The sequence below is a fragment of the Hyperolius riggenbachi genome, chromosome 4 (genome assembly GCF_040937935.1).
Source record: "Hyperolius riggenbachi isolate aHypRig1 chromosome 4, aHypRig1.pri, whole genome shotgun sequence".
Taxonomy (NCBI): Eukaryota; Metazoa; Chordata; class Amphibia; order Anura; family Hyperoliidae; genus Hyperolius; species Hyperolius riggenbachi.
Genome location: NC_090649.1, coordinates 50879239 through 50903539, shown reverse-complemented (window position 1 = coordinate 50903539; position 24301 = coordinate 50879239). Strand labels below are relative to the sequence as shown.

Sequence of the window (24301 nt, the reverse complement as noted above, 5' to 3'; positions counted from 1 at the left end):
TCCAGTCTAAGGCCCAGTGCACACCAAGCGGTTTTAGGAGCGATCCGCCTGTGAAAACGCTTGGCTAATGTATTTCAATGGGATAGTGCACACCGGCGGTTTGAGGTTTTTCGCAAACCGCCAACGTGTCTCCTGCTGCACATTTGCGGTTTGCAGAAGCATTTCTGCCTTAATGTAAAGTATAGGAAAAACGCAAACCGCTCTAGAAAATGCTAGATCAGAGCGGTTTTCCAGGCGTTTTTGTTACTGAAGCTGTTTAGTAACAGCTTTAGGGCCCGTTCACACTTAAAATCGCAGAACGCCGGCGATTACCGCCTGCGTTTTGCGGGAGTGATTGTCCCGCGATTAGCGCGGAAAAATCACTGGACACTGCAGCGGTTTTGGAGCGATCGCTAATCGCGGAACGCTCGTCGCCGGCAAATCGTCGCCGGCTATCGCTAACCGCAACCGTGGCAATGAGAACACTGCCACTCGCTACATTGTGTAGTGGTTCTTGCAGAACCGCTAGCGGGAATCGTGCGATTCCCGCTCAGGTGTGAACGGGCCCTAAACATGCCTAGAATCGCTCTGAAATCTGCTCCAAAAACCTCTAGCGTTTTTACGATCTGCTAGCGGTTTTGGTGTGCACTGGGCCTGACTTCAGTCAGAGCACCTGATCTGCATGCTTGTTGAGGGGCTGTGGCTAAAAGTATTAGAGACACAGGATCAGCAGGAGAGTCAGGCAACTGGTATTATTTTAAAAGGAAAAATCCATATCCTTTTTAGTTTAGACTCCCTTTAAGCTATACCAGTTTCCTGGCAGGTCTGCTAATCCTCTGCACCGAACACTACGGGCTCATTCACATTATGACCGTTTCCGTTTTTTTTAAGCGCTGACAATTTTAGAGATCGCCATAAAAGCGCTCGTGCAATGGTTTTTTATGCGAGTGGTTGAAAAAGTTGGACATGTGTATGTACTTTAAGTGCATGTGATTTTAAAATCTCTTGCTAATGTAATGCTGTGGGTGTGATCCCACTGGAGCGATGTGATTTTGTAAAAATCCCCCTTAGCATTGCATTAGCAAGAGCTTTTCAAATCACTAGCGCTAAAAAAAGCTCTTGTAGTGTAAACAAGCCCTTAGCCATAGCCCCTGAACAAGCATGCAGCAGATCAGGTGTTTCTGACATCAGATCTGACAAGATTAGCTGCATACTTGTTACTGGTGTTATTCAGACACTGCTACAGCCAAATAGATCAGCAGGGCTGCCAGGCAACCAGTATTGTTTAAAAAGGAAATAAATATGGCAGCCTACATTTCCCTCATGGTTCAGATGTCCTTTAACCTTCAGAGCCATTAATAGGATCAACAAGCAGAAAAGTTTGTGTGTCAGTCAGTTTACCTAAAGTTGTTTCAAAGTTAAATGTATGTAATATCCTGCAGCTAAAGTAACTAAAATATTTTGTCTAACAGAATTCTTGATCACAGCAGTTTATTAGTGTACTGTCGCTTTAAACCTCACAGTAGTGTGCAAAAACAGGACTTGCTCATGTGGTGTGTAAACAAACAGTTAATATCTGGAGATCTGGGGCCCCGCCCACCAGCTTAGACCATGAAAACATTGCTGGGTGGGAGAGCTGTGCTGCTGGTGTGACATGAAGACCCTGCTGCAGGCTGCTGCCAGGCCAGTGACTATGGGCACTGCTCTCCCTCCGCTGTGCTGTCACGGTGCCCCTGGGCACAGCTCCTGAGCGCTGGCACAGAATTCACTCCAGAAAACCTTCCCTCCGATCCTGGCAGATGGCCAGCGTCAACTGTAAGGTGGCTGCCTCTCTGTTCAAGAGGACGCTGTGCCTGTCCCCAGCCCAGAAGCCCGGGGGGCAGCGGTCCCTGCTGACGGTCAGCCGCCTGCAGGAGAGGAGCCTGAAGGAGGGCCGCACTGTGCACAGATACTTAGTACCCCAGAACCTGCTGGTGTGTAGTTTTCACCCCGTGTCTCTCCCCCGACAGGAGTCCATGAGCGAGAGCCTGCGGACCTGCTACAAGTACCTGAACGAGACCAGCCGCAGCTTCGCAGCTGTCATCCAGGCCCTGGACGGCGAGCTGCGGTGAGTACAGTACATTAACCCCATGTTCACTCTGCTGGTGCATGCTGAGTTGTGAAAGCTGTGGTGGGTGTGGCACAATACTCCCAAAACAAACTGCTGCCAGGCCTTGTGCGATCCTACGCTGCTGCTTTATCAATATTACTGATTGACTCATTGCTAATTAAAGGGCAACTGATGTGAGAGGGATATGGAGGCTGCCATATTTATTTCCTGTTAAACAATACCAGTTGCCTGGCAGTCCTGCTGATCTTTGCCTGCATGCAGCTAATTTTGAGCTGGTGCACCCCAAGAGTGCTTCTGAGTGCTTGGCTAATGTGTTTGTATGGGATTGATCACATCAGAGCAGTGTGTGTGGTTTTTTGCAAACCTGGGTCGTGCAGATTTTTGTAAAGTATAGGAAAATCACTCTAACAGCAAATCCTTTTTTTTTTGGGGGGGGGGGGGGGGGGGGGGGTGTTATCCAAAAGCTGTTTGAGAGGATTCTCTCCACCCAATCACATTGCTGTAGAGAGAACCCTCTGAGGTTTCCTGCCGGGTCCCCTCATGTAAACTGGAGCTAAAAGATATTGTTATTTATATTGTTCCAGTTTGCATGCGAACAAAAAATGATTTGCTTATTGCTGACTAATCCGATTTGGAAGTGTGATGCTTGATATTTGTCAGCTGATTAGGCAATCAAGCTGTCAGATAATGAAAAGTAACCTGTAAGTTGCAATTCATTTTGCAGCCAGCTACAAAGTACCAAGACTGACATTACACATAGCACTTATTTACTAGACTTTTTTTTTTTTTTTTTTTTTTTTTTTTTTTCTTTTGACAGCCTAGAAACCTCCCATCTTGCTGCAGGGGTAATTAGCAGCACAGAGGTGGAGCATGTTACTCATTTTCTACACCTGGACTAATCCAGTCATCTGACTTTGAACAGTCCCGATTAGGCTTCTTTTCCACGGACTGTTGATGGGCAGTGAAATGTCTCTCGAACTCTCACCAATGCTTGCTGCTGCCTGGTGACTGCTTGCTGAGCACACAGTTTAACTGTTCGTGGAAAAGAGGCCTTATAGTGATGGTTAGGCCGCCTTTCCACGGACTGTTGAGCTGTGTGCTCAGCAAGCAATTACCAGGCAGGAACAAGCAGTTACCAGGCAGCAGTGAGCCGTTGAGAGAGTTTGAGAGGCATTTCACTGCCTAGCAACTGTCCGTGGAATGGAGGCCTTAATTGAAAATGCAGGGTGTGGATGGTCAGTGAGATGCTATTTATTCCAACTTGATGCAGGATTGTACAGCTTGAAAAGGGACCAATTATATCCTGCTAAGGTGGAAATAAATTTCCTGTGAACTGTGTGCTCAGCGAGCAGTTGTCAGGCAGCAGTGGAGCAGTTGTCAGGCAGCAGTGGAGCAGTTGTCAGGCAGCAGTGGAGCAGTTGTCAGGCAGCAGTGGAGCAGTTGTCAGGCAGCAGTGGAGCAGTTGTCAGGCAGCAGTGGAGCAGTTGTGAGTTTGATCAACTGTCCGTGGAAAAGAGGCCTTAATGATTTGCGCCTCTTTGGCCATCTTAAGGCCTCTTTTCCATGGACTGTTGATAGGCAGTAAAATGCCTCTTAAACTCTGACAACTGCTCACTGCTGCCTGGTAACTGCTTGTTGCTGCCTGGTAACTGCTTGCTGAGCACACAGATCAACTGGCCGTGGAAAGGAGGCCTTAATAATAATAATAATAATAATAATAATAATAATAATAATCTGAACATTTGTATAGCGCTTTTCTCCTGTCGGACTCAAAGCGCTCAAGAGCTGCAGCCGCTGGGACGCGCTCAAGAGGCCACCCTGCAGTGTTAGGGAGTCTTGCCTTGAACTCCTTACTGAATAGGTACTTGACCTAGCCAGGATTTGAACCCTGGTCTCCCACGTCAAAGGCAGAGCCCTTAACCAGTACACTATCCAGCCACTGCTGGACTATCCAGCCACTGGGAATTAAGCTGAACTTGGCATACAGCTTATTAGACCTGATAGGATAATAATTGATAAGCTGTTGGTTAATTGAGTGGAGAACAATCATGAACCTTCAGAATCATATTAGTCCTGTGTAATGCTGGGAATAGACTGTACGTTTTCGTGGCTCGATTCTGCCGCCTGATCGATCCCGCTCCTTTTTCTTATCTTATTTCATTGTCCCCCATGCGGAATCGATCGGGTGGGAGATCGGACATATCGGAAATTATCAATCGAGCCATCTAAACGGCTAAGCGGCGAAAACGTACCGTCTATTCCCAGCATAAGGCCTCTTTTCCACAGAGAGTTAATAGGCCGTGAAATGCCTCTCAAACTCTCAGGTCCCATTCACACTACAAGCGCTTTTCTGAGCGCTTTGTGATTAGCGCAGTTTAAAAATCGTTCCCATTCACTTTCATTAAAATCGTGGAAATCGCTGCGCTTTTGCTCAGCAATGATTTATTTTCACTTCCTGGCATCGGTGAACTCTTTCACCCGGGAAATGAAGAAATACAATGTGCTCTATTCACAAAACTTCTCTTAAATGTCTCATTTATCACCCAATTTATAAAAATAACCTTTCAGCACATTTACAAGCAAAATAATCACTCAAAGTTAGTTGTTCCTGATTAACTTTTTCAATATTACTTTTCTTACCTTAATTATATTATATTTTTATATTATATTTTTTGCTCTTTGGAAGCTTAAAAATGTAACATCGATAAGGTGAAAACAGGTGAAAAAGCGTTGTGAATCATGCCCATTGTGTTTATTCATAAAAGCACTCAGGAAATCGCTATACCGACGCCGGGATCTACTGACAGGCTTTTCACAAAAGCCTGCAAAAGATCGTACTGAGCATTTACGGCGCTCGATCCCTAAAAATGTAGAGCTGTTGCTCAGCAAGCAGTTGCCAGGCTGCACGTTTGTCCGTCTTCCCAAACGCTGTTTAAAGCCCGCAAGGCGTCCGTGTGAGCCAGTACTTAAAGAGGAGCTTCAGCCTAAACAAACACACTGTCATTAAGTTACATTAGTTATGTTAATTAAACTAGATAGGTAATATAATCTCTTACCCACCCTGTTTTAAAAGAACAGGCAAATGTTTGATTTCATGAGGGCAGCCATCTTTTTGGTTGAATGGAGGTGACATGGAGCATGAGACACAGTTCCAACTGTCCTGTGTGCTGATCACCCCTCCCAGTTGCTAGGCAACATGTATTTTTGTCACTAATTATGTATCTTGTATAGTAGTGTACACCATTGTCTGTATTATGTACGGGTTGCTCGTAAACTACGCCAGCGCGAATCTACGCATCGTAGTTCGTAGGCGAAGTTTAAGAACTACACTTACGCATTTCAGCGTAGTCGTAGTCCCGCTATGCGTAGCTTCGCCCACTACGCGTAGTTGACGTATGTATTGCGAAGTCAACTACGCGTGCGGTAACTGCATTGATATGGGTCTTTGCGCATGCGCAGAAATTTTATTGCCCTTTGTACGCATTCAATTTCGCATTGGATGTTGGAATGTATGCTTAAATTAGTTTGTGTATGCGCATAGTTAGCAGATTATTGTGGAAATTTTTCCGCATAAGGGCATAAGCGGTCGCATCAACTACGCTACGCAATACGTGAAGCTTGCGTATTTTAATGCATAGTCTATGGTATGCTAACGTAGCGAAGTGCCTGATTTCTGAGCCGTAGATTGCGAAGCGTATTTGCGTAAAAATACGCGTAGTTCCAGCGTAGCGAAGTTGGCTGCCTACGACCATCCCTGATTATGTACCCCATGTTTGTTTCTTACTTTGTACAGCGCCACGGAATATGTTGCCGCTTTATAATAATAGTAGTAATAATAATAATAACAACAACATAGGAAATCTCATCATGCTTTGCACAGCATCGGGAAAAAAGCCCGGGCAGTTTTCTTTGACGGGTGGAGCTTAGCTAAAAATGATGCTTTGGTAAGCAAAACAAAGTTCTGATGCTGTGAAACTGTTAAAGAAACACCAAGCCTTTTCAGTTCTGCTGAGTACATTTTTAGTCCGGAGGTTCACTTTAAGTTCTAGTTCAGCCTAGGGGAGTTTCTTCTCATTGTAGAGTAACAGGATACCTGTAACTACAATGTAAATAGACCGCAGTGGTATGTGCCTTGCAGGCTGACATACATGTCTGCATAGTCCATGTTCTCGTGCAGCTGTTGTCAGTCTCCCTATGCCGCTGTATAAAGTCTTTTACATTATAGTCGAAGACAGTGAGACAGGAAGATGCCTTCTAACAATCAGGGTTGTCACCGCTTCTCTTTTATATACCGGCACGTATGAATTGTGCATGCCTTGTGGCTAGTTAGATGCAGTTTAGGCACTGATTATATGTGAGTAGCCCCAGAACCTGTATAACTTGGATGTATCGGTATTTAAAAGGATGAGGTGGCAACCCTGTTAACCTGCCTGGCGTTCTATTAAGATCGCCAGGCAGGTTGCGGGAGGGTTTTTTTTTTAATAAAAAAAAAAACTATTTCATGCAGCCAACTGAAAGTTGGCTGCATGAAAGCCCACTAGAGGGCGCTCCGGAGGCGTTCTTCCGATCGCCTCCGGCGCCCAGAATAAACAAGGAAGGCCGCAATGAGCAGCCTTCCTTGTTTTGCTTACATCGTCGCCATAGCGACGAGCGGAGTGACGTCATCGACGTCAGCCGACGTACTGACGTCAGCCGCCTCCGATCCAGCCCTTAGCGCTGGCCGGAACTTTTTGTTCCGGCTACGCTGGGCTCAGGCGGCTGGGGGGACCCTCTTTCGCCGCTGCTCGCGGCAGATCGCCTCAGAGCGGCGGCGATCAGGCAGCACACTCGGCTGGCAAAGTGCCGGCTGCGTGTGCTGCTTTTTATTTGAGCCAAATCGGCCCAGCAGGGCCTGAGCGGCAGGCTCCGGCGGTACTGGACGAGCTGAGCTCGTCCAGACCGCCCAGCAGGTTAACACAATTTAGTGAACAATTAACCTTCCGATCGATTGGGTAGTGTTGATGGTGCCAATCGACCACAAATTAATTTTTTTTTTTTTTTTTTTTTTTTTTTTTTTTTTATGCATCGCATGATCAACTGCTCATTGCTGCCTGGTAACTGCTCACTGCTGCCTGGTAACTGCTTGCTGAGCACACAGCTCAACAGTCCATGGAAAGGAGGCCTTAATGGTAAAAATAGAAATGTAGGCCTCTTTTCCACATACTGTTGATAGGCAGTGAAATGCCTCTCAAACTCTCACAACTGCTCACTGCTGCTTGGTAACTGCACACTGCTGCCTGGTAACTGCTTACTGAGCACTCAGTTCATCTGCCTATGGAAAAGAGGCATTTTGCTGCTTGAAAATGGAATTATTGAATCCTTTCTTTGCAGGATTTGATTGATCCATTTGCAAGGTACATACACTTGCATAATCCTGTATCAGCTGGGAACTGTTTGCATCTCATTAACCATTGCTGATGACCATTCCATTCTATATAAGCTGAGGGCTCAGGCACACTAGTAAATGCTTTGAAATGTATTAAAATGCATATAAAATCTCATTCATTTGTCCGTGTGTTTTTGTGCATTTCTATGCATTTTTGACTGCATTGTTAAGCCACTGTCAAGTGCCGTAGAGGGAAAGGAACCAGCTGATTCATGGGGCTTATCTGCATGATCCATGTGCTGAGAAACACGTAGCATGCATTCCTATACCACAGGAGATATTGGCAGCGCTTTCAGGCAAAGGCTGCACCTGAATTAACTACCTGCATAGAGTGCAGAGCTCAAAATATGGGCAAATTGCACAACTTGCATTCAAAACAGGTACAGCTGTTGATGTGTGACAGCGGAGTGCCCCTTTTAGCTCCTGCATATTGCAGAGAGGGAAGCTCTGTGTTGAGCAGTGACATTCAGTGACTAGCGTGATGATTTGCATGACAGCAGAGTGCCTCTTTAGCTCCTGTATATTGTAGAGGGCAGCTCTGTGCAGTGACACTCAGTGACTGGCGGGATGATTTGTGTATGACAGCAGAGTGCCCCCTTAGCTCTGTGCAGTGCTGTGTAGTGACACTCAGTGACTGGCGGGATGATTTGTGTATGACAGCAGAGTGCCCCCTTAGCTCTTGCATATTGCAGAGCGGGTAGCTCTGTGCAGTGCTGTGTAGTGACACTCAGTGACTGGCATGGTGATTTGTGTATGACAGCAGAGTGCCCCCTTAGCTCCTGCATATTGCAGAGGGTAGCTCTGTGCAGTGTTGTGCAATAGACAGTCAGTTGCTGGTCCGCCACATACAGTCACATATCTGGGAGGGAAGGTTAGGGCTGTGCTGTTACACAATATCCCCTCTGGCTGCCGTGTTTGGCTCCTCCCAGAGCTGGCAGTGTACTTGTGTTGTACAGTCAGTAACACCCTGTACTGTGATCAGCACACTGGGCATCGGTCACTTGGTTCAGCCCGGCGACAGCTGCTCGGTTACTGGGCTGATCAATCATTGGAGGGGTTCTCCTGACTGGGGAAGGAGTGGGTATCTCTCCAGCACATTACAACAGTCTTACAGCAATCAGTCCTGTCTTTCCTTATTATTAGTGTCACTATTACATTTTCACATTTTTACAGCAGGAGTCTGGGTGAGAGATATATAGAGGCTTTCATACTGATTTCCCTTTAGACAATGCACATTACCTGGCTATCCTGCTGATCCTGTGCTTCTAATGATTTTAGCCATAGACCCTGAACAAGCATGCAGCAGATCAGGTGTTTTTGAATGACATCTGACTGGATTAGCTGGTGTCGTGATTCATACACTACTGCAGCCAAATAGATCAGCAGAACAGCCAGGCAATTGCATTATTTAAAATGAAAGAAATATGGCCACCTCCATATGTCACTCACCTCCAGTTCCTATACCAACAAAAGACCAGTTTGCTTTTTTTGAGGCCTCATTCACACCTGACATCAAAAACGCAAGCGGTTTGCGTTTTTGTGCACTATTTCCCCCCCTCCCGACACACCACTGCGCACTGCGTTACTGGTAAAAGTGCTTTTCTAATCGCTTTTTCCGAGCGGTTTTGTAATTCATTCCCTGACGCAAGTCAGAAAGTGAACTCTTTATCCCAGAAAATAATAAATACAATGTATTTATTCTTAAACGCAATCTATGCACAAAGTGATTTTGTTAGCGTTATGCATTTTTCCTATATCTTTAATTGAAGCAAAATCGCCTCAAAAATGGTACAGGCATCGCTCTGCTGAGCTTATCGGAAACAAACCGCTCAGATGTAAACTCTTAGGGAATCATTGCACAAGCGTTTTTAGGGCGATTTTGAAAATCGCTTGCGCTTGAAGAAAGGGCAAAAATGCCCTTAGTGTGAATGAGCCCTAACTATGGATTAAATGTCAATGCTAATCACCACCTCTGCTGATCGCACACAACCTGTTTTATATTAAGTCACGTAAAACACATCCCCACTATAGAACTCCTGCATCGGTTCTAGCGAGTGTCTTGTGTGAGTTCACAAACCGCTGAGTAGACTGCTCTCTATTGCCGGGTTTTGCCATCAGGATTTCGCCTCATCGCCCTCTGTTATTTTTGGCTTAGCGTCAGTGATTTAGGAGAAGTTTTAGAACAGCAAAGATTAATAAAGTTGCTGCAGCAGAAAATATTCCAGCGTAGGACGGGGTGGCCGTCACGTATACATCCTGGAGCTACATGCGTCTAGCATCCGCCGCTGGCCAATCCTCCGCCTTCTCTCTACTGCCCTGTCCAAGTGGTGAGGGAATCTGCCATGTGATCAGGAAAGTCCTGTATACAGTGTGGCAGACTTTGGAATATGGAAAACTGACCAGCAAGGAGACACAGGTGGTTTTATTATTGATTTCTTTTCTGGCCAGGTCACATGAAAAAGTAGCCGGGTGTGTTGGGATGGGAATATACAGGAACGGTTCTTCAATTAAAGGACACCCGAAGTGAAAATAAACGAATTAAATAAACAATTGTATCTATCCTCCTGCTCCTAAGAATTACTTTTTAAGATATTCCAGTTTTATTTTAAATTTAAATCTACTTTTTAAGTTTTTACTGTTCTATTGTTTTTGCTCAATGACACATTCATTGAAGTATGCCAGAGCTAAAATCTATGAACCTATGAACTATTGACTTTTTTTTATATCTTTCCTGCTCTAAGAAGCCATTTTCTGCTAGGAAAGTGTTTTATAGTTGTAATTACTTATCCCGTGAGGGTCACACTGTAGTCTGACCCGGTCCTGACTCTGACAGGAACTGCAACTTACGTACCTGATGTTTAACTCTTTCAGGCAGAGAAAGGGAAAAAAAGGAACACAGCCTAGTTATTTGTGTGCTAGGCACTGTACATGTCCATGTCTATCTCATCATGTCACTTCAAGTATCCTTCAAGACAAACTGGGCATTTGCCCAGGGCCCCAGAGCCAGCTGATGATGGTGCTCCTCCAGGGTCCCTGCAGAGTATGAGTGCATTCCTCTGCTAATTGCCTCCCCCACCACTGGCGTATCCAGACGGGGGTTCTGGATGTATGGAACACCCCCTGAGACTCCTGTACCTTTAAAAAAAAAATCGCTGAAGCAGACAAGCTGCTAAATATACAGAGGTTTGCCTGCAGGGTCTGTGGGAAAAACTCAGCTCTTTCCTTATTGTAAAGACTGCATGTAGACAGCTACATAAGGTATGTCACAGGTTGAAAAGTTTTTGACAGTCCCTAAACTCCAGGAGGGCTGCCTGCAGCTTGTGTGAGAGGCTGACCATCCCTTACATTCTCCACACCCCTATAAACGGTATACCTATATCATTCCCCTATTCCCACAATCCTCCCCACCATGTTGTTAATGTTTTGTTTTTGCTTTGGCAATGCTAAATGTATTTGGTCCTGCCAATAAAGCTTTTTTGGATTTGGCTGGCAGGGACAGGAGACACAGTACATGCAAGTAGCCTCTGTGTGATGTGGGACTGCAATACAGATATGCTATCTGCTCTATCTCAGTCTCTCCACTCCACCTGGGGGGCAATCTCCCCCCAGGCCCCCTTTCATTCAGTGATTTAGGGCTGGTGTCTGGTGTGTTCAGGTTTGTTGTTGTAAGGCAATGCAAAATACTAGGCTAGCTGATAAAACTGCAATTAAAGGGCAGGTAAGCTGGTATATATACACAGCATGATGCAGAGCTTGCCTGGAGGGTCCGTGGGCAAAAATCTGTCTCTCCCCTATGTCATAATGACTGCATCTTGTTAAACAAGGTGAACATTTTTTGACAGTCCCTAGACTCCAGGACTGACTTGTGTGAGAGACTGGCAGGGACAGGAGTCCTATTACAGGCAAGTAGCCTCTGTGTGATGTGGGACTGCAATACAGATAATGCTCCATCTCAGGCTATTCTCAATTTCTCTCCACTCCTCTTTTCTCTGGGCTAGTGCACACCAAAATCACAATAGCAATCGCTAGCAATTAGTGAGTTGTGATTTTCAGAGCGATTTCTGAATGAATCACTCAAAAAAATGCTACATGCGGTAAACTTGCGATTTTGAAAAAATCACAATGCTGCTGTGGGAACACCCACATAGGGTAACATTAGCCAAGCGCTTTTCAAATCAATGTTGATTTGAATAACGCTCAGAAGCCCTCTTGGTGTGCACCAGCCCTCCCTTATTCACCTTTGTTTCCCTCTTCCCCTAGTGCTGGCTGGCTGTGTCTTCTTGTCATACAGGAAAGCTAAATAAAAGTGCAATCCTGGTGTGGCAAATTATTATTATTTAGTATTTATATAGCGCCGCCATCTTCCGCAGATGCATATATCCCTGCATCATATGGGTATCGCTTGCGCTATGTTACATGTGACATATTCCATTGAATTGTCCAAACTAAGTCTATCTCCCGTTCCTCTCTTGGGGAGTTGTTCCAGCGCTGTCCCCTGTTCAAATTTGCTGCTTCCAGAAGCCCTCAGAAACACTTGTGTCCTTGAGTACTTCCAAAGATAGGCAGCTCCGTAATACGCCAGCGCACTTTTGTGCATGGGCAGTATGGAGCCACCTGTATTCGGAAGCACTCGGGGACATAAGTGCTTCTGGACCTTTCAGGAATCCCCCCCCCCCCTTAAAAATCCTGCGTTTGCCCCTGCCCACCTCCCCACCCAGTATTCAGCTGCCTGCAGGATGTCCTTGACAAAGGCCAGACAAGGTGGGTGAAACATGAAGGCGTGGTCTCAGATGTCACTGCTCTTTGCCTGGCTTTTGCACTGCACAGACTGAGTGCTTCAGCAATTCACCAGCCATGGGTGTGTGTGTGTGCGCGCTCCTGGAGGGGTGATGACACTTGTGGGATATCAATCTACACCAGAGTGAGTCCTTTTAACTTTTTGATCCATTGAGGAGCAATGCTGCGATTTTTCTCTTTTCTGGCGGGGCTCTAGCCTTCGGGCGCTGGGCTTCATGCAACTGGACAAAACCTACTTGGTTGGTGGTGTGGATAGTGCAGTGTTCTCCCCAGAATTTTTTTTCCAGCCGGGTGTCGTAAAAAAATAGCTGGGTGGGGCGCGATGGGAATGCAGAGCTGGCGCAACTCTGCTTACAGCGTAGGAGGAGGAGGTGAGCCGATGACGGCCGGGTGCTCACCAAAATTAGGCGGGTGGAGCACCCAGCTAAAAGAGTCTGGGGAGAACACTGTAGTGGTTGTCTCCTCTACTAGACTAGTGCACATCTGTCTTTTGGCTATGAATGTAGCTGGCTTCAAGGCGCAGGCTGAAATGTTGGGGCACCGGTCCATAGTATATCTTTACATGGGTAGCTTAGCGCTCTCTGCACTCACCAGATCGTTCAAACTGTTTTTGCCGAAAGTTAAGTATTGTACAAATAAAGGTAAGGGAAAGATGAAACCAGAAGACAGCTGTGGAGAGAAGACACGAGGTGGGGAAGTGCTGGAAGACAGGTGAGGACTCCTACACACGCTGCACGGTCCAGGTAGGTAGGAGAGGGGCAGGGACACGCCTAGATGAGGAGACCTGGCAGACAGTGCACACAGATTTATTTATTTATTTTTCTTTTTTAAAATCGATTTCATGCGATAATTTACTGAAAATCTGTGTACAATGTGTGGAGGGATGCCATCAGATTGATCCCTTTCTATTCCGATAATTATCTGAGAGGGATCTATCCGTTGGCCACATCAACCAGCGCATGGCCACCTTGAGGCCAAAAGTCACAGATTGGCATTTTATGGATGAGCAGTGAGGAACGTTCTTCCTTTTTTTAATGGTGTTAGTCACCCAGCAGAGCTGTGTTGGTTACATGTGTCTGTGTATCCCTCAGGCATGCCGTGTGTATCTTCTACCTGGTGCTGCGAGCTCTGGACACTGTGGAGGATGACATGACCATCAGTGTGGAGACCAAGATCCCCATGTTACACAACTTCCACACCTTCCTGTACCAGACGGACTGGAGGTACATGGAGAGCAAGGAGAAGGACCGCCAGGTCCTGGAGGACTTCCCAACAGTAAGTCACAGCATCAGTTTTATTGCATCATATTACAGTCCGTATTGTTGCATGCATGTCTTCTGGTTTCATAGAACATGAAGGATAACCTGTAGCTCCAGAAGCAGAATTCAGAAGCTGCCTGACATGTTTCACAGCTAAAGGCTGCATCTTCAGAGGCATACATATAGATGCATAATATCAAGTCCAAATATAGACTCCTCCCAAATATCTGTGATGCTAAAGCAGACTGCCTGTCCTCAGAGGAGCTCACAGTCTAATCTCTACCATAGTCTTAAGGTAGCCATACACTGGTCGATTTGCCATCAGATTCGACCAACAGATCCCTCTCTGATCTAATCTGATCAGAGAGGGATCGTATGACTACCTTTACTGCAAACAGATTGTGAACCGATTTCAGCTTGAAACCGTTCACAATCTGTTGTGATGGTGCCGCCGCTGCTCCCTGCCCGCATACATACATTACCTGCTCCGCTGGCGCGGCTGCCCCCGGTCACCGCTGCTCCGTCTAAGCGCTGGTCTCCAGGTCCGGCATGCTTTACTTCTTCCTGCCCGGCAGGAAGTTTAAACAGTAGAGCGCCCTCTACTGTTTAAACTTCCTGCCAGGCAGGAAGAAGTGAAGCATGCCAGAGACCAGAGCGGAGACGAAGCAGCGGTGACCGGGGGCAGTCGCGCCAGCGGAGCAGGTAATGTATGCGGGCTCTATTGCGTCGGTCGTCAGGCACTCGAACGCCGCTAGCGACGCGCTCCCTACCCGCGGGCAATCGATGGTAATTTTCCGCACGGAGCGATCGACGGGATCGGACGAAATGGATCGAAATTCGGCGTGTAGCGGGAACGATGTGACAGCAGATTCGATCCCAGTGATCGAATCTGCTGTTGATCTGGCGGGAATCGGCCTAGTGTATGGCCAGCTTTATGCTTCATACACACTTGAGCTAAGTCTTTGGAAAAGGCAAGATCACAGACCAATTTTACTCCCTTCCATGTAGTATGAGAGCCATACCTACAGTCTATTCTATGGAGCTGCACTCCCCATCAGATAAAATCTTTGCAAGATGCTGCACACAAAGATGCCCGTACACACTCAAAAGATCATTATCTGCAAGGGATCTGTTCCTGCAAAAGATCCATTCCTGCAAAATGCATTCATAGTCTATGTGATCTGCAGATCATCATACACATCTTGTTTAACAGACTTCATCTGCAGATCTGAAAATCCATCCTGGTGGATCTGATTTGCAGATGATTGTCTGTTAAACAAGGTGTGTATGATGATCTGCAGATATCATAGACTATGAATGCATTTTGCAGGAATGGATCTTTTGCAGGAACAGATCCCTTGCAGATAATGATCTTTTGAGTGTGTACGGGCATCTTTGTGTGCAGCATCTTGCAAAGATTTTATCTGATGAAGAGTGCAGCTCCATAGAATAGACTGTGTAGAGTATGGCTCTCATACTACATGGAAGGGGGTAAAATTGGTCTGTGATCTTGCCTTTTCCAAAGACTTATCTCAAGTGTGTATGAAGCATTAGTCTGTCCTACCATTATTATGTGTTTTATTTAGCACTGACATCTTCTGTAGCACTACAGAGTACATAGTCATGTCACTGACTGTCCTCAGAGGACCTCACAGTCTAATCTTACCATAGTCCTAGTCTGTCCTACCATATTATTATTATTATGTATTTACATAGCACTGACATCTCCTGCAGCACTTTACAGAGTACATAGTCATGTCACTGACTGTCCTCAGAGGAGCTCCCAATCTAATCCCTACCATAGTCCTAGTGTAATGTCCTACCATATTATGTATTTATATAGCACTGACATCTTCTGCAGCACTTTACAGAGTACATAGTCATGTCACTGACTGTCCTCAGAGGCAAGACCGGTAAAAAGGGTACATTTTGGTGCAGAGAATAGGCCATAATGTGAATTATAGCTATAACGGCGTTCAGTCAGTAATTTGGACACCGGCAAAAGCACAAATTTACAAAAAAAAAAAAAAAAAAAAAAAGGCACTTTGGCAGCCAGCAATAGCTGGAAGCCGAATTACAGACTACATAGTCATGCCACAGAGGAGCTCACAATCTAACCTTAACATAGTCAGTCTAATGTCCTATCATATAGTTATGTATTACTGTAGCATTGACATCTCTGCAGCACATTACAGAGTACATAGTCATGTCACTGACTGTCCTCAGAGGAGCTCGCAATCTAATCCTACCATAACCACAAGAACAAGGTGTTCCACGCAACTGTACAGCACACCAAAAAAATAATTCTAACATGCAAGTCTTTTGTGATGTAGGTAGGAAATTAAATGTAAGCCTATCAGAGGCTGTAGCTACAAGTTCATTTATTAGCTACTACTTTGACCCATTAAAGGAAAGAAAGTGAGCCAATCACAGCTATTTACATGTTTTTGTTCTTCCCTATTTGTAGATATGAATTGTGACATCTAATGAACACGTTCTTGCATAATAGTCTATCAGATCTCAGCCCAGCCACATCTGGCTGGATAGTGTAAAGCCGCATCTACACGCGTAGATGCGGCGGGGATGTGGCTTATCAATCGAGCCGCTGATGCGGCTTGATTGATAAGATCCGATATGACGGATCTCCCCACCGCCGATTCCCTGCTCGCTCCCCGCGAGGGGACAATGGCAGGGAATAGAGCGGAAGATAAGCGGGGACGAGCGGGGAATCGAATCCGGGGGACGCGGTAGAGGCGATCCGGCGGCTAATCGAGTGTAGATGAGGGTTAAGGGTTCTGCCTCTGATACAGGAGATCAGGGTTTGAATCTTGGCTCTTTCTGTTCAGTCAGCCAGCACCTATTCAGTAAGAAGACCTTGGGCAAGACTCTTTAACACTGCTACTGCCTATAGAGTGCACCTCTAGTGGCTGCAGCTCTGGCGCTTTGAGTCTGCCAGGAGAAAAGCACAATATAAGTTATTTGTCATATCTTGACATCGGAATCCAAGCTGTCCCATTCCTCTGCCTGGCGATAGTTACATTTGTTTCTTGTTTTCTTCCTACATTCAGATCTCTCTAGAGTTCCGGAACCTGGCGACGGTCTACCAGGAGGTGATAGCGGACATCTGCCATAAGATGGGGGTGGGGATGGCGGAATTCTTGGAGAAGAAGGTGGGGACCATCTTGGAATGGGACAAGGTAAGATAGGACTTCTTCATTAATATTAGCTTTTTCTCAGGCCCGGATTTACATCACAGGAGCCTATAGGCACAGATATCCTGGCACCCTAGACTCCGCCCTCTATGAACCTACAAAGCCCCTCGATGCTGTCAGTGTAAACAGTCTGATTACAGGAGGGGAGAGCAGAATACTGACTTATCATTGTACTCCTCCTCCACACTGTCCAGTCAGGGGTCTGGAGGCGGGGCCTTGCCCAGGTTTACAGTTAGGGGTCTGGAGGCGGGACCTTGCCCAGGTTTTGCTGCTCAGCTACAGGAGAGAGGAAAGTGAGGGCTCAGACCTGCTTATGCAGCCTTTTATTGTGTAGCTGAACTGATCTGGATAACTGGACTAGGTGGAAAAGATGTACATTATATTTTGGCGGTCCTATTTATATTTGTATAGCACAGTCACATCGTAGTGATGGATCCCTGGTTCACACCTGCATGAGTCTGCAATTCCACACCTGCTAGTTTCATGATTGTTCAACATCCCCACTAGTATGACCTGGCCCAGGTGAGGGCTGCAATCCTTTGTAACATATCTGGCAGTCGGTATAAGATTCCAAGTGCTCCTTCCCTGAGTTTTGTATGAAACAGATGGATTACGCCTTTAGCACGGAGGGGGTTAACTCATCCTTACAATTGCTGCAAATTATCTGTTGTGTATTGGAACAAGTACACTACATGCTATGGATCAATGTCCTTCCTCAGATCTCAAAACATTGTGACACCTGAGGAAGGATATTGATCATTGCTTTGCCGTCTCTTCATTTGTATGGACGCTACCCAGGCTGTATGAGCAATCCGGCAGAGACTAGGCACCGGCACATATTCAGGTTTCATACACCTGACACTCTACGCTCCAGGCACCGTCTTTGATTGTATGGGTTAACTCACCCTTTTCTCCGCCTCTGGCTGTTGCATTCTACGTCGCTTTCCATACTTTGATACTTCCTCCTTCAAAGCTGGAATGAGGAAATGTCAGTTATGTGGAATGTAATGGACGGGGGCGGTGACAAAGGGGAGGAGATTTGGGAAGCCTCTGGGCTATCCAAAGGCTTCCCTCTACTGGGGTGATATACCTCAGTTTAGATATACTTTAGTGCTTGTTTTCAAGACTTGTGCATACATATAAACTGCAGGGATACAACTATGTCAAAATGTTGTTGTTGTTTGAGCCTCATGAAGTCCTTATCTTTCCCTCCCTGCAGTACTGTCACTATGTAGCCGGACTGGTGGGCATCGGCCTGTCTCGCCTCTTCTCGGCCTCGGAGCTGGAAGACCCCATCGTTGGGGAGGACACAAGGCTCTCCAACTCCATGGGCCTTTTCCTGCAGAAGACCAACATCATTCGGGATTATCTGGAAGATCAGATGGACGGCCGAGAGTTCTGGCCCAGCGAGGCAAGTATAGTCTGATGCAAACAATTCAGGCTTGCATGCAGAATTAATGCATGGCCTATGCAGTTTGGAATCAGGCCAATCAAATGAACTCCCTGACTATTTTGACTAGCCCTATTAAGAGCCATGCATTTGCACACTACCTGGAATTAGAATCAGCTCATTGAGCAATCTCTGCCAGCATTGATAAGTGATTACAGTAACCACGGTGCTTGCATTATTCAAAGAAGTTCATTGTTGTAGAGATTGGCTTCTCTTTCTTCTTCCCAATTTACATTCTGAAATTTTAGTTCTTTCAGGTGCAGCTCTGCAGAATGTTTGTTTACTGAGAATACTGAAGCCAGTACCAAATATCCCTCCTCGCTCAGAATGATCCAGGAGAATTATGCATAGCTAAACAGCCTAGGCTAAGCATCACTGGCAGGGGGTGGTTACATACCATTATATAGATAAAGGTGTTTGATGATCCAGGAGAATGGAAGTAGGTATCCTGAATAATTTACTGCATTCTGCTGTATGTCACTACAGTATGGATGCGTCCCTCGCCGTCCTCCCGAGTGCCTCTATTCGCGTGGTATCTGTCCCAGTAATCTTGCTCAGTCGCACTAGTTGGCTCTTCTGAGCATGCATGGAGGGGCGACACGTGCAGAAGAGTCGTCTGGTGTGACTAAGCAGGATAAAGGGGACTAATTGCAGTTGAACTAAGGGACGCAGGAGGAAGCCCAATGAGTATAAAATCTTCTAAATATTGGGACCAAAAAAAAAAAAAAAAAAGCAAAGATGATTGTCACTCAATGGTATTTACTGGAAAAATAATGCACACTGGATCTGAATGGCTAAACACTGCTCACCGCCAAAAATTCAGATTATAACCATTGGAGACACTGTAAGGAGCAGGACACCAATGTAATGCTCAAACAAAAATGTTAAATCCAGCAGGTACATAAAGCAAAAATAAGGCTCACGGGTGAAAGCAGCCTGACAGCCGTTTCACGCTTCATCAGAGCTCAAAAGGGGAAACGACCGTCAGGCCGCTTTAAAGAGACTCTGAAGCCAATTTAAAATCTCGTTTTTTACCTTCTATTTGTGTGAAGAATCAATAGACCTAAAACGCTGCATCCCTGCGGCGGAATGAGGGGTTTAGACCCCCCAAATCCCGGGGCAAATCTCTACAACTTTCAAAGTCATGGATTGTGCTGCTCCGGGAGGCAGAGCTTAGCGCTGTAGCTCTGCCTCACTGAAGTCAACCTGCCCACGGATCTCTGCCTCTCCCCGTCCCTCTCTGTGAAGGAAGACTGTGAGAGGCGGCGATAGGCGCAGATTGACTACAGTAGAGGCAGAGCTACAACGCTATGCTCTGCCTCTACAAGGAAGCGCAAACCTGAAATTTCCCCGGGGGAGGGGGGGTTGGTGTAAACCCCTTGTTCTGCCGCGGTAATTCTGCGTTTTAGGTCTACTGATTCTTCTTAACATAAAAGGTAAAAACCAGATTTTAAATTGGCTTCAGAGTTTCTTTAACCCCCTGTGTGCATCATTTTTGCTTTGTGTACCTGCTGAATTAAACCTCTTTGTTTGAGCATTACACTGGTGCCCTGCACCTTACAGGGGGGAGGAGGGGGGCTGTATCTGAGCACCTTGTCACAGGTATGGCTAATTTACAGGTCTATATAATGTGTCAGCAATCACAATGTGGCGGTGAGCCCTAAACCAAGGCATGCACACATCTGCTTCCTGTACATGTCTGGAGCCCAACGCTGATGTATACTGATCTGCTCACACCAGGTGTGGAGTAAATATGGGAAGAAGCTTTCGGACTTTACCAAGCCGGAGAACATTGTACCAGCCGTACAGTGTCTGAATGAGCTGATCACCAACGCCCTGCAGCATGTGCCCGACGTACTGGTCTACCTATCCCGGCTGCGGAACCAGAGTGTGTTCAACTTCTGCTCAATCCCACAGGTGAGTCCACCAGCCCCATCTGATAGCGTCACACACGGCTTGATCATCTGATTTATGTTACATGAAATGTTTGAAATCCTCTTATTCTTGTGTGTTAACATTTCATATATATCTGAAGCCGCCAGTAGGTGGCGCCTCACCAGAAAAGCAGCTGCCTGTGCAGTCTAGTGTACTGGGCAGCAATGTAATGTATTATACTATGTTTGTATATTGGTTTTCAATAAAATAATGTTCATACCACCAATCCCGACCTTTACCCAAAATAAACATTTTGGCATTCAGGATGACTGAGGCCGGTTTCACACTGGGGATTGGCTGTAGCGGTGCGGTGTGGCCCGGGGGCCACACAGCCAAAAAACAGGCCTTCAGGGATTACCGCGTTTAGTATGCAGTAATCCCTGTCTGGCAGCCGGACAAGCAGAAAGTGACGCTCCCTTCCTGTGGCCGTAGCATTCACGTGCGTGGAAGCGTATTGCTAAAATGCGCATCTGTGCATGGGTGACGCGTAAAACTTGAGGTGGGTTTACACACACATGCATCACCATAGACTTGCGTGACTTCTGGTCTGCGCAGTACCGCACAGGAACGTAGAGTTTTCCTAGCGTTAGGATAGAATGCGGCAAAAGTCACTTCCGTCGCATTGCACTGCGTTGGTAGAACCAATAGAATTTCATTGCCCTGTGGTGGGTTGTGCTTCAAAATACCGCACTGCCCAGGTGTGAAACGGCCCTTAAAGTAAACCTGAAGTGGTTTTTAAAATAAAACTGATATTTTACCTAAGTAGAGGGAAGATTCTGGGTTCTCCTGGTCCCCTCATTCCAGCACTGTTTCCCCTGTGTGCAGTCTCCGACAGATGAGTCAGAGACTGCTCTCTTCTGCAGCGGGAGGCTTCAGAAATATGAGTACTTCCAAAGACTCGCGGCTCCGTAGTGCGCATGCGTAGTATGGGAGCATTGGGGCTCCGGAAAACTTACGAAGCCTTCTGTAGTGTGAGATTTGAAGGGGGGGGGGGGTGGGGGGGGTACAGTAAGAGGAATGAGAAGCCAGAGCCTTCCCTCTCCTTAGGATAAGTATCATCTCATATTTTTTTTATTTTAAAAACCCTTCAGATCTTTTTTAAAGTGTACCCGAGGCGAACCCTGGGTTAAGAAACATACTTGCCAAAAAAAGATGGAAGCCCTTGGATCCTGTAGGGGATTTCCTAGCAGTCCTCCGTTTCTGAGCACTGATCCCCAGATGAAATCCCACAAGCGCTTATTGGGTTGAAGATCGGGCCACACTCCTTTAGGAATGAGTGCGAGCTGCCTGCGGTAGTAAGAACGCACCTGCGCAGTAAGCCAGAGCGTGCACGATGTAGCTCCATGCTACAGCTCAGGCACGGCTGGGCTTGGGCAGATGCAGCATAGCCGTACTCGTGCATAAAGAGGAGTGCAGCCCGGGTCTTCCAGAAAGTCCCGACAAGCAGCAGGAGGAGGATGTGGATCATGTTTACATGTATTTAAAATGTTAACATTTTCACGCTAGTGGTCCTTTAATGCTACTTCCACAGATATGATCGCCTATGCGGCTGTATATGCTGGGAAATGTAGTCCCAGCAAACACCAGGCTCAGAGCGGGGGAAGTATTTTATCAATTGTGATAGGTCTGTTCCCAGTCAGCACTGCAGTCCAACATCTGACCAATGGTGCCAGTCTACTCAGCGTGTGGGATTGCTGCCATGGCATCCTGAAGGAAATGAGTGGGAGGACAGCTCCCACTACTGCCAAAACTGAAATGAGTGTGCCAGCACAGCAGAAGCTCAGTAGCTCCACCTGGTGGCTACAAATATCAATACAAATATTCATAGCTTATATTTCATTTTACTACACCTCTTTTTCAGTTTAGTTTTGAGAAGACTGGGAACTCACCCGGTACTATGTTTGCTTGTTTTTTTTCTATGTACATGGCTGATAACCTTGCTGCCCCTGTGTATTTTAGGTGATGGCAATTGCCACCCTTGCCGCCTGCTACAATAACCCGCAAGTGTTTAAAGGCGTGGTGAAAATTCGCAAGGGCCAGGCGGTAACTCTGATGATGGACGCCACAAGCATACAGGTTGTAAGAGCCATCATGTATCAATACGTGGAGGAGGTACGGAATTTTATGTATTTATTTTTTTTTCCTCAAGTTATTAAAATGCAATTCACTTTTTCTCCTAAGTGAAGTGCTGGCGATTTTTTTCTAAATTGCCCTGAAAGCGCTTGTGCAATGATTGTCTATGACAAAGTTCACATCTGAGATATATATATATATAATTATATTTTCTATTTTTGTAACCCTCTCTCCCCCCGCCAGCCAATCAATGCGATTGGCTCTCATAGACATCAGCCTATGAGAGCCGATTGCTCTCCTGCCTCCCGGGGGGGGCAGCCGTGTCGCATAGCACTGTACCATGTAAATAGACAGTGGTTTCGCCTTCTAACGGTCTCCTAGCGGCGTTCGCCTCTGGGAGACTGATGACTGGGCAGAGCTCCGTCATTTTTTTTGCGCATCGGCGCCCGCGATCTCCTGAAAAACCCCGCCACAGGACGCCAATTGGAGTTAGGAGGTCCTGGGGCTGCTGCCGCGTTCACGCCAATTTGCGTGACACGGTCGTTAGGTAGTTAAATAAGGGGATTGTGCGATGCGAGGTAAGGCTCTATAGGCCCTAGAGCAGGCATGGGCAAACTTGGCCCTCCAGCTGTTAAGGAACTAAAAGTCCCACAATGCATTGCAGGAGTCTTACAGCCACAGTCGTGACTCATAAAGGCAAATGCATTGTGGGACTTGTAGTTCCTTAACAGCTGGAGGGCTAAGTTTGCCCATGCCTGCCCTAGAGTCTCCCCTCTCCTTGGGTAAGTTTCTGGCTGACTGACGGCTATGGGATTCGCAGCCTCCCGCACAGAAACTGATGGCAATGTCGACTGAATCGCTAGTGCAAGCGATTCGGGCCGGCGGCGCCATTGTCTCCTATGGCAAAGTTTCCCTGCGCAAGTTGCCTGCGTGGGAAACTCTGCGAATTCAGCATGGAAATCTAGCACGAATTCAGTGGAAACTGGTCCTCGAACTGGGAAAAAAAATCATGCTGCTAGGGAGATCTGCAGCATCCCAGCACTTACTCACTTCCTTGAGATTTAGCGTTGCAGTTCTCCCTCCGTCCTCCGGGTGGCGCTGTAACCCTGTAGTGAGATCGCCGTCTGTCGTCATGACGACAGACAGCAATCTCACCAGGGGGGTGCAGAGCCTCCGTGGAGAGGAAGAAGAATGGTGGCTGACGTCGGGATACACTGAGAGGATTAGCACCAATCACAAAACGTGTAACCTGCAGCATTTTACCGCGATTGTGGAGCGGTTGCAGTACAGTGCTTAATAAAGTGCTGATTACGATCGCTCTGAATCGCGGAAGTCTACAGTGATTTTACCGTGCTAATCACAGTAAAAGCACTTGCACAAAATGGTACCGCGAAGTGCTATCGTTTTGTGCTTTTAAGTGTGAATGGGCCCTAACAAACAACTAAACCTCTCTCTCCCAACTAGTTATATACAGCAGTATATAGTTTCCTCCCTACGTCCTCCAGGACGGCCCTCCTGAGACTGTGTAAGTCTCCCCTCCCAAATCGGAAACACCTGACAAGAATCAAAAGCAATTAGTATAAATTCCACCCCCTCACAACCTCCAGTTTTTTGTTTGTTTCCCAGACTTTCCACGGAAGCACCTATGGAGTTGTTCCTGGTGGTAGGGGAGCCTGATGGCACCTACTTGGATTGACCAGGCTTAGGAAGAAGTTTTTCTGGAGGGAGAGCAGTTTGGGTCTGTGCTGGGCGCGACCTGACGTGTGGAGTGAAGGCAGCCATACCTGGATCCACTAGTGGGGTGGTAGAAGCCGGAGGGTTTGTGCCATTTCCCACCGCTCTACGCCTCGCTAAAGCGGCTGGGTGGACGCAGAATTCCTTGTCCGCATCTGGGATGCGAGGGCTGGAGGCGGAAGTGACGCGTATTGCGTCAGGCGGAAGTTTGGCCGCGTGAGTTGAAGAGGGGCGGTCTTCGGCGGCGCCTGTCGGCATTTCACTTCCGTCTTCCCGGAGGCTGTCACGCGGAAGGCAAGCTCCATCATCCGCGTTGTACACGCAGCA

At 46.7% G+C, this 24301-nt stretch overlaps 1 protein-coding gene across 2 annotated transcripts in view; it reads left to right on the top strand.

Annotated features, from left to right (window-relative positions):
* Positions 1-24301, top strand: part of FDFT1 (farnesyl-diphosphate farnesyltransferase 1) — a 48330-nt gene that overhangs the window by 10841 nt on the left and 13188 nt on the right. Inside the window, exons 2-7 of one of the 2 annotated variants that reach the window (XM_068280035.1) lie at positions 1989-2086; positions 13403-13586; positions 16639-16767; positions 18002-18193; positions 19973-20149; positions 22127-22279. In XM_068280035.1, the coding sequence (XP_068136136.1) occupies positions 1989-2086; positions 13403-13586; positions 16639-16767; positions 18002-18193; positions 19973-20149; positions 22127-22279 (933 nt within the window). Of the gene's footprint in view, positions 1-1596; positions 2087-13402; positions 13587-16638; positions 16768-18001; positions 18194-19972; positions 20150-22126; positions 22280-24301 lie in introns of those variants that run through there. The other variant, XM_068280034.1, reaches the window with a different exon arrangement.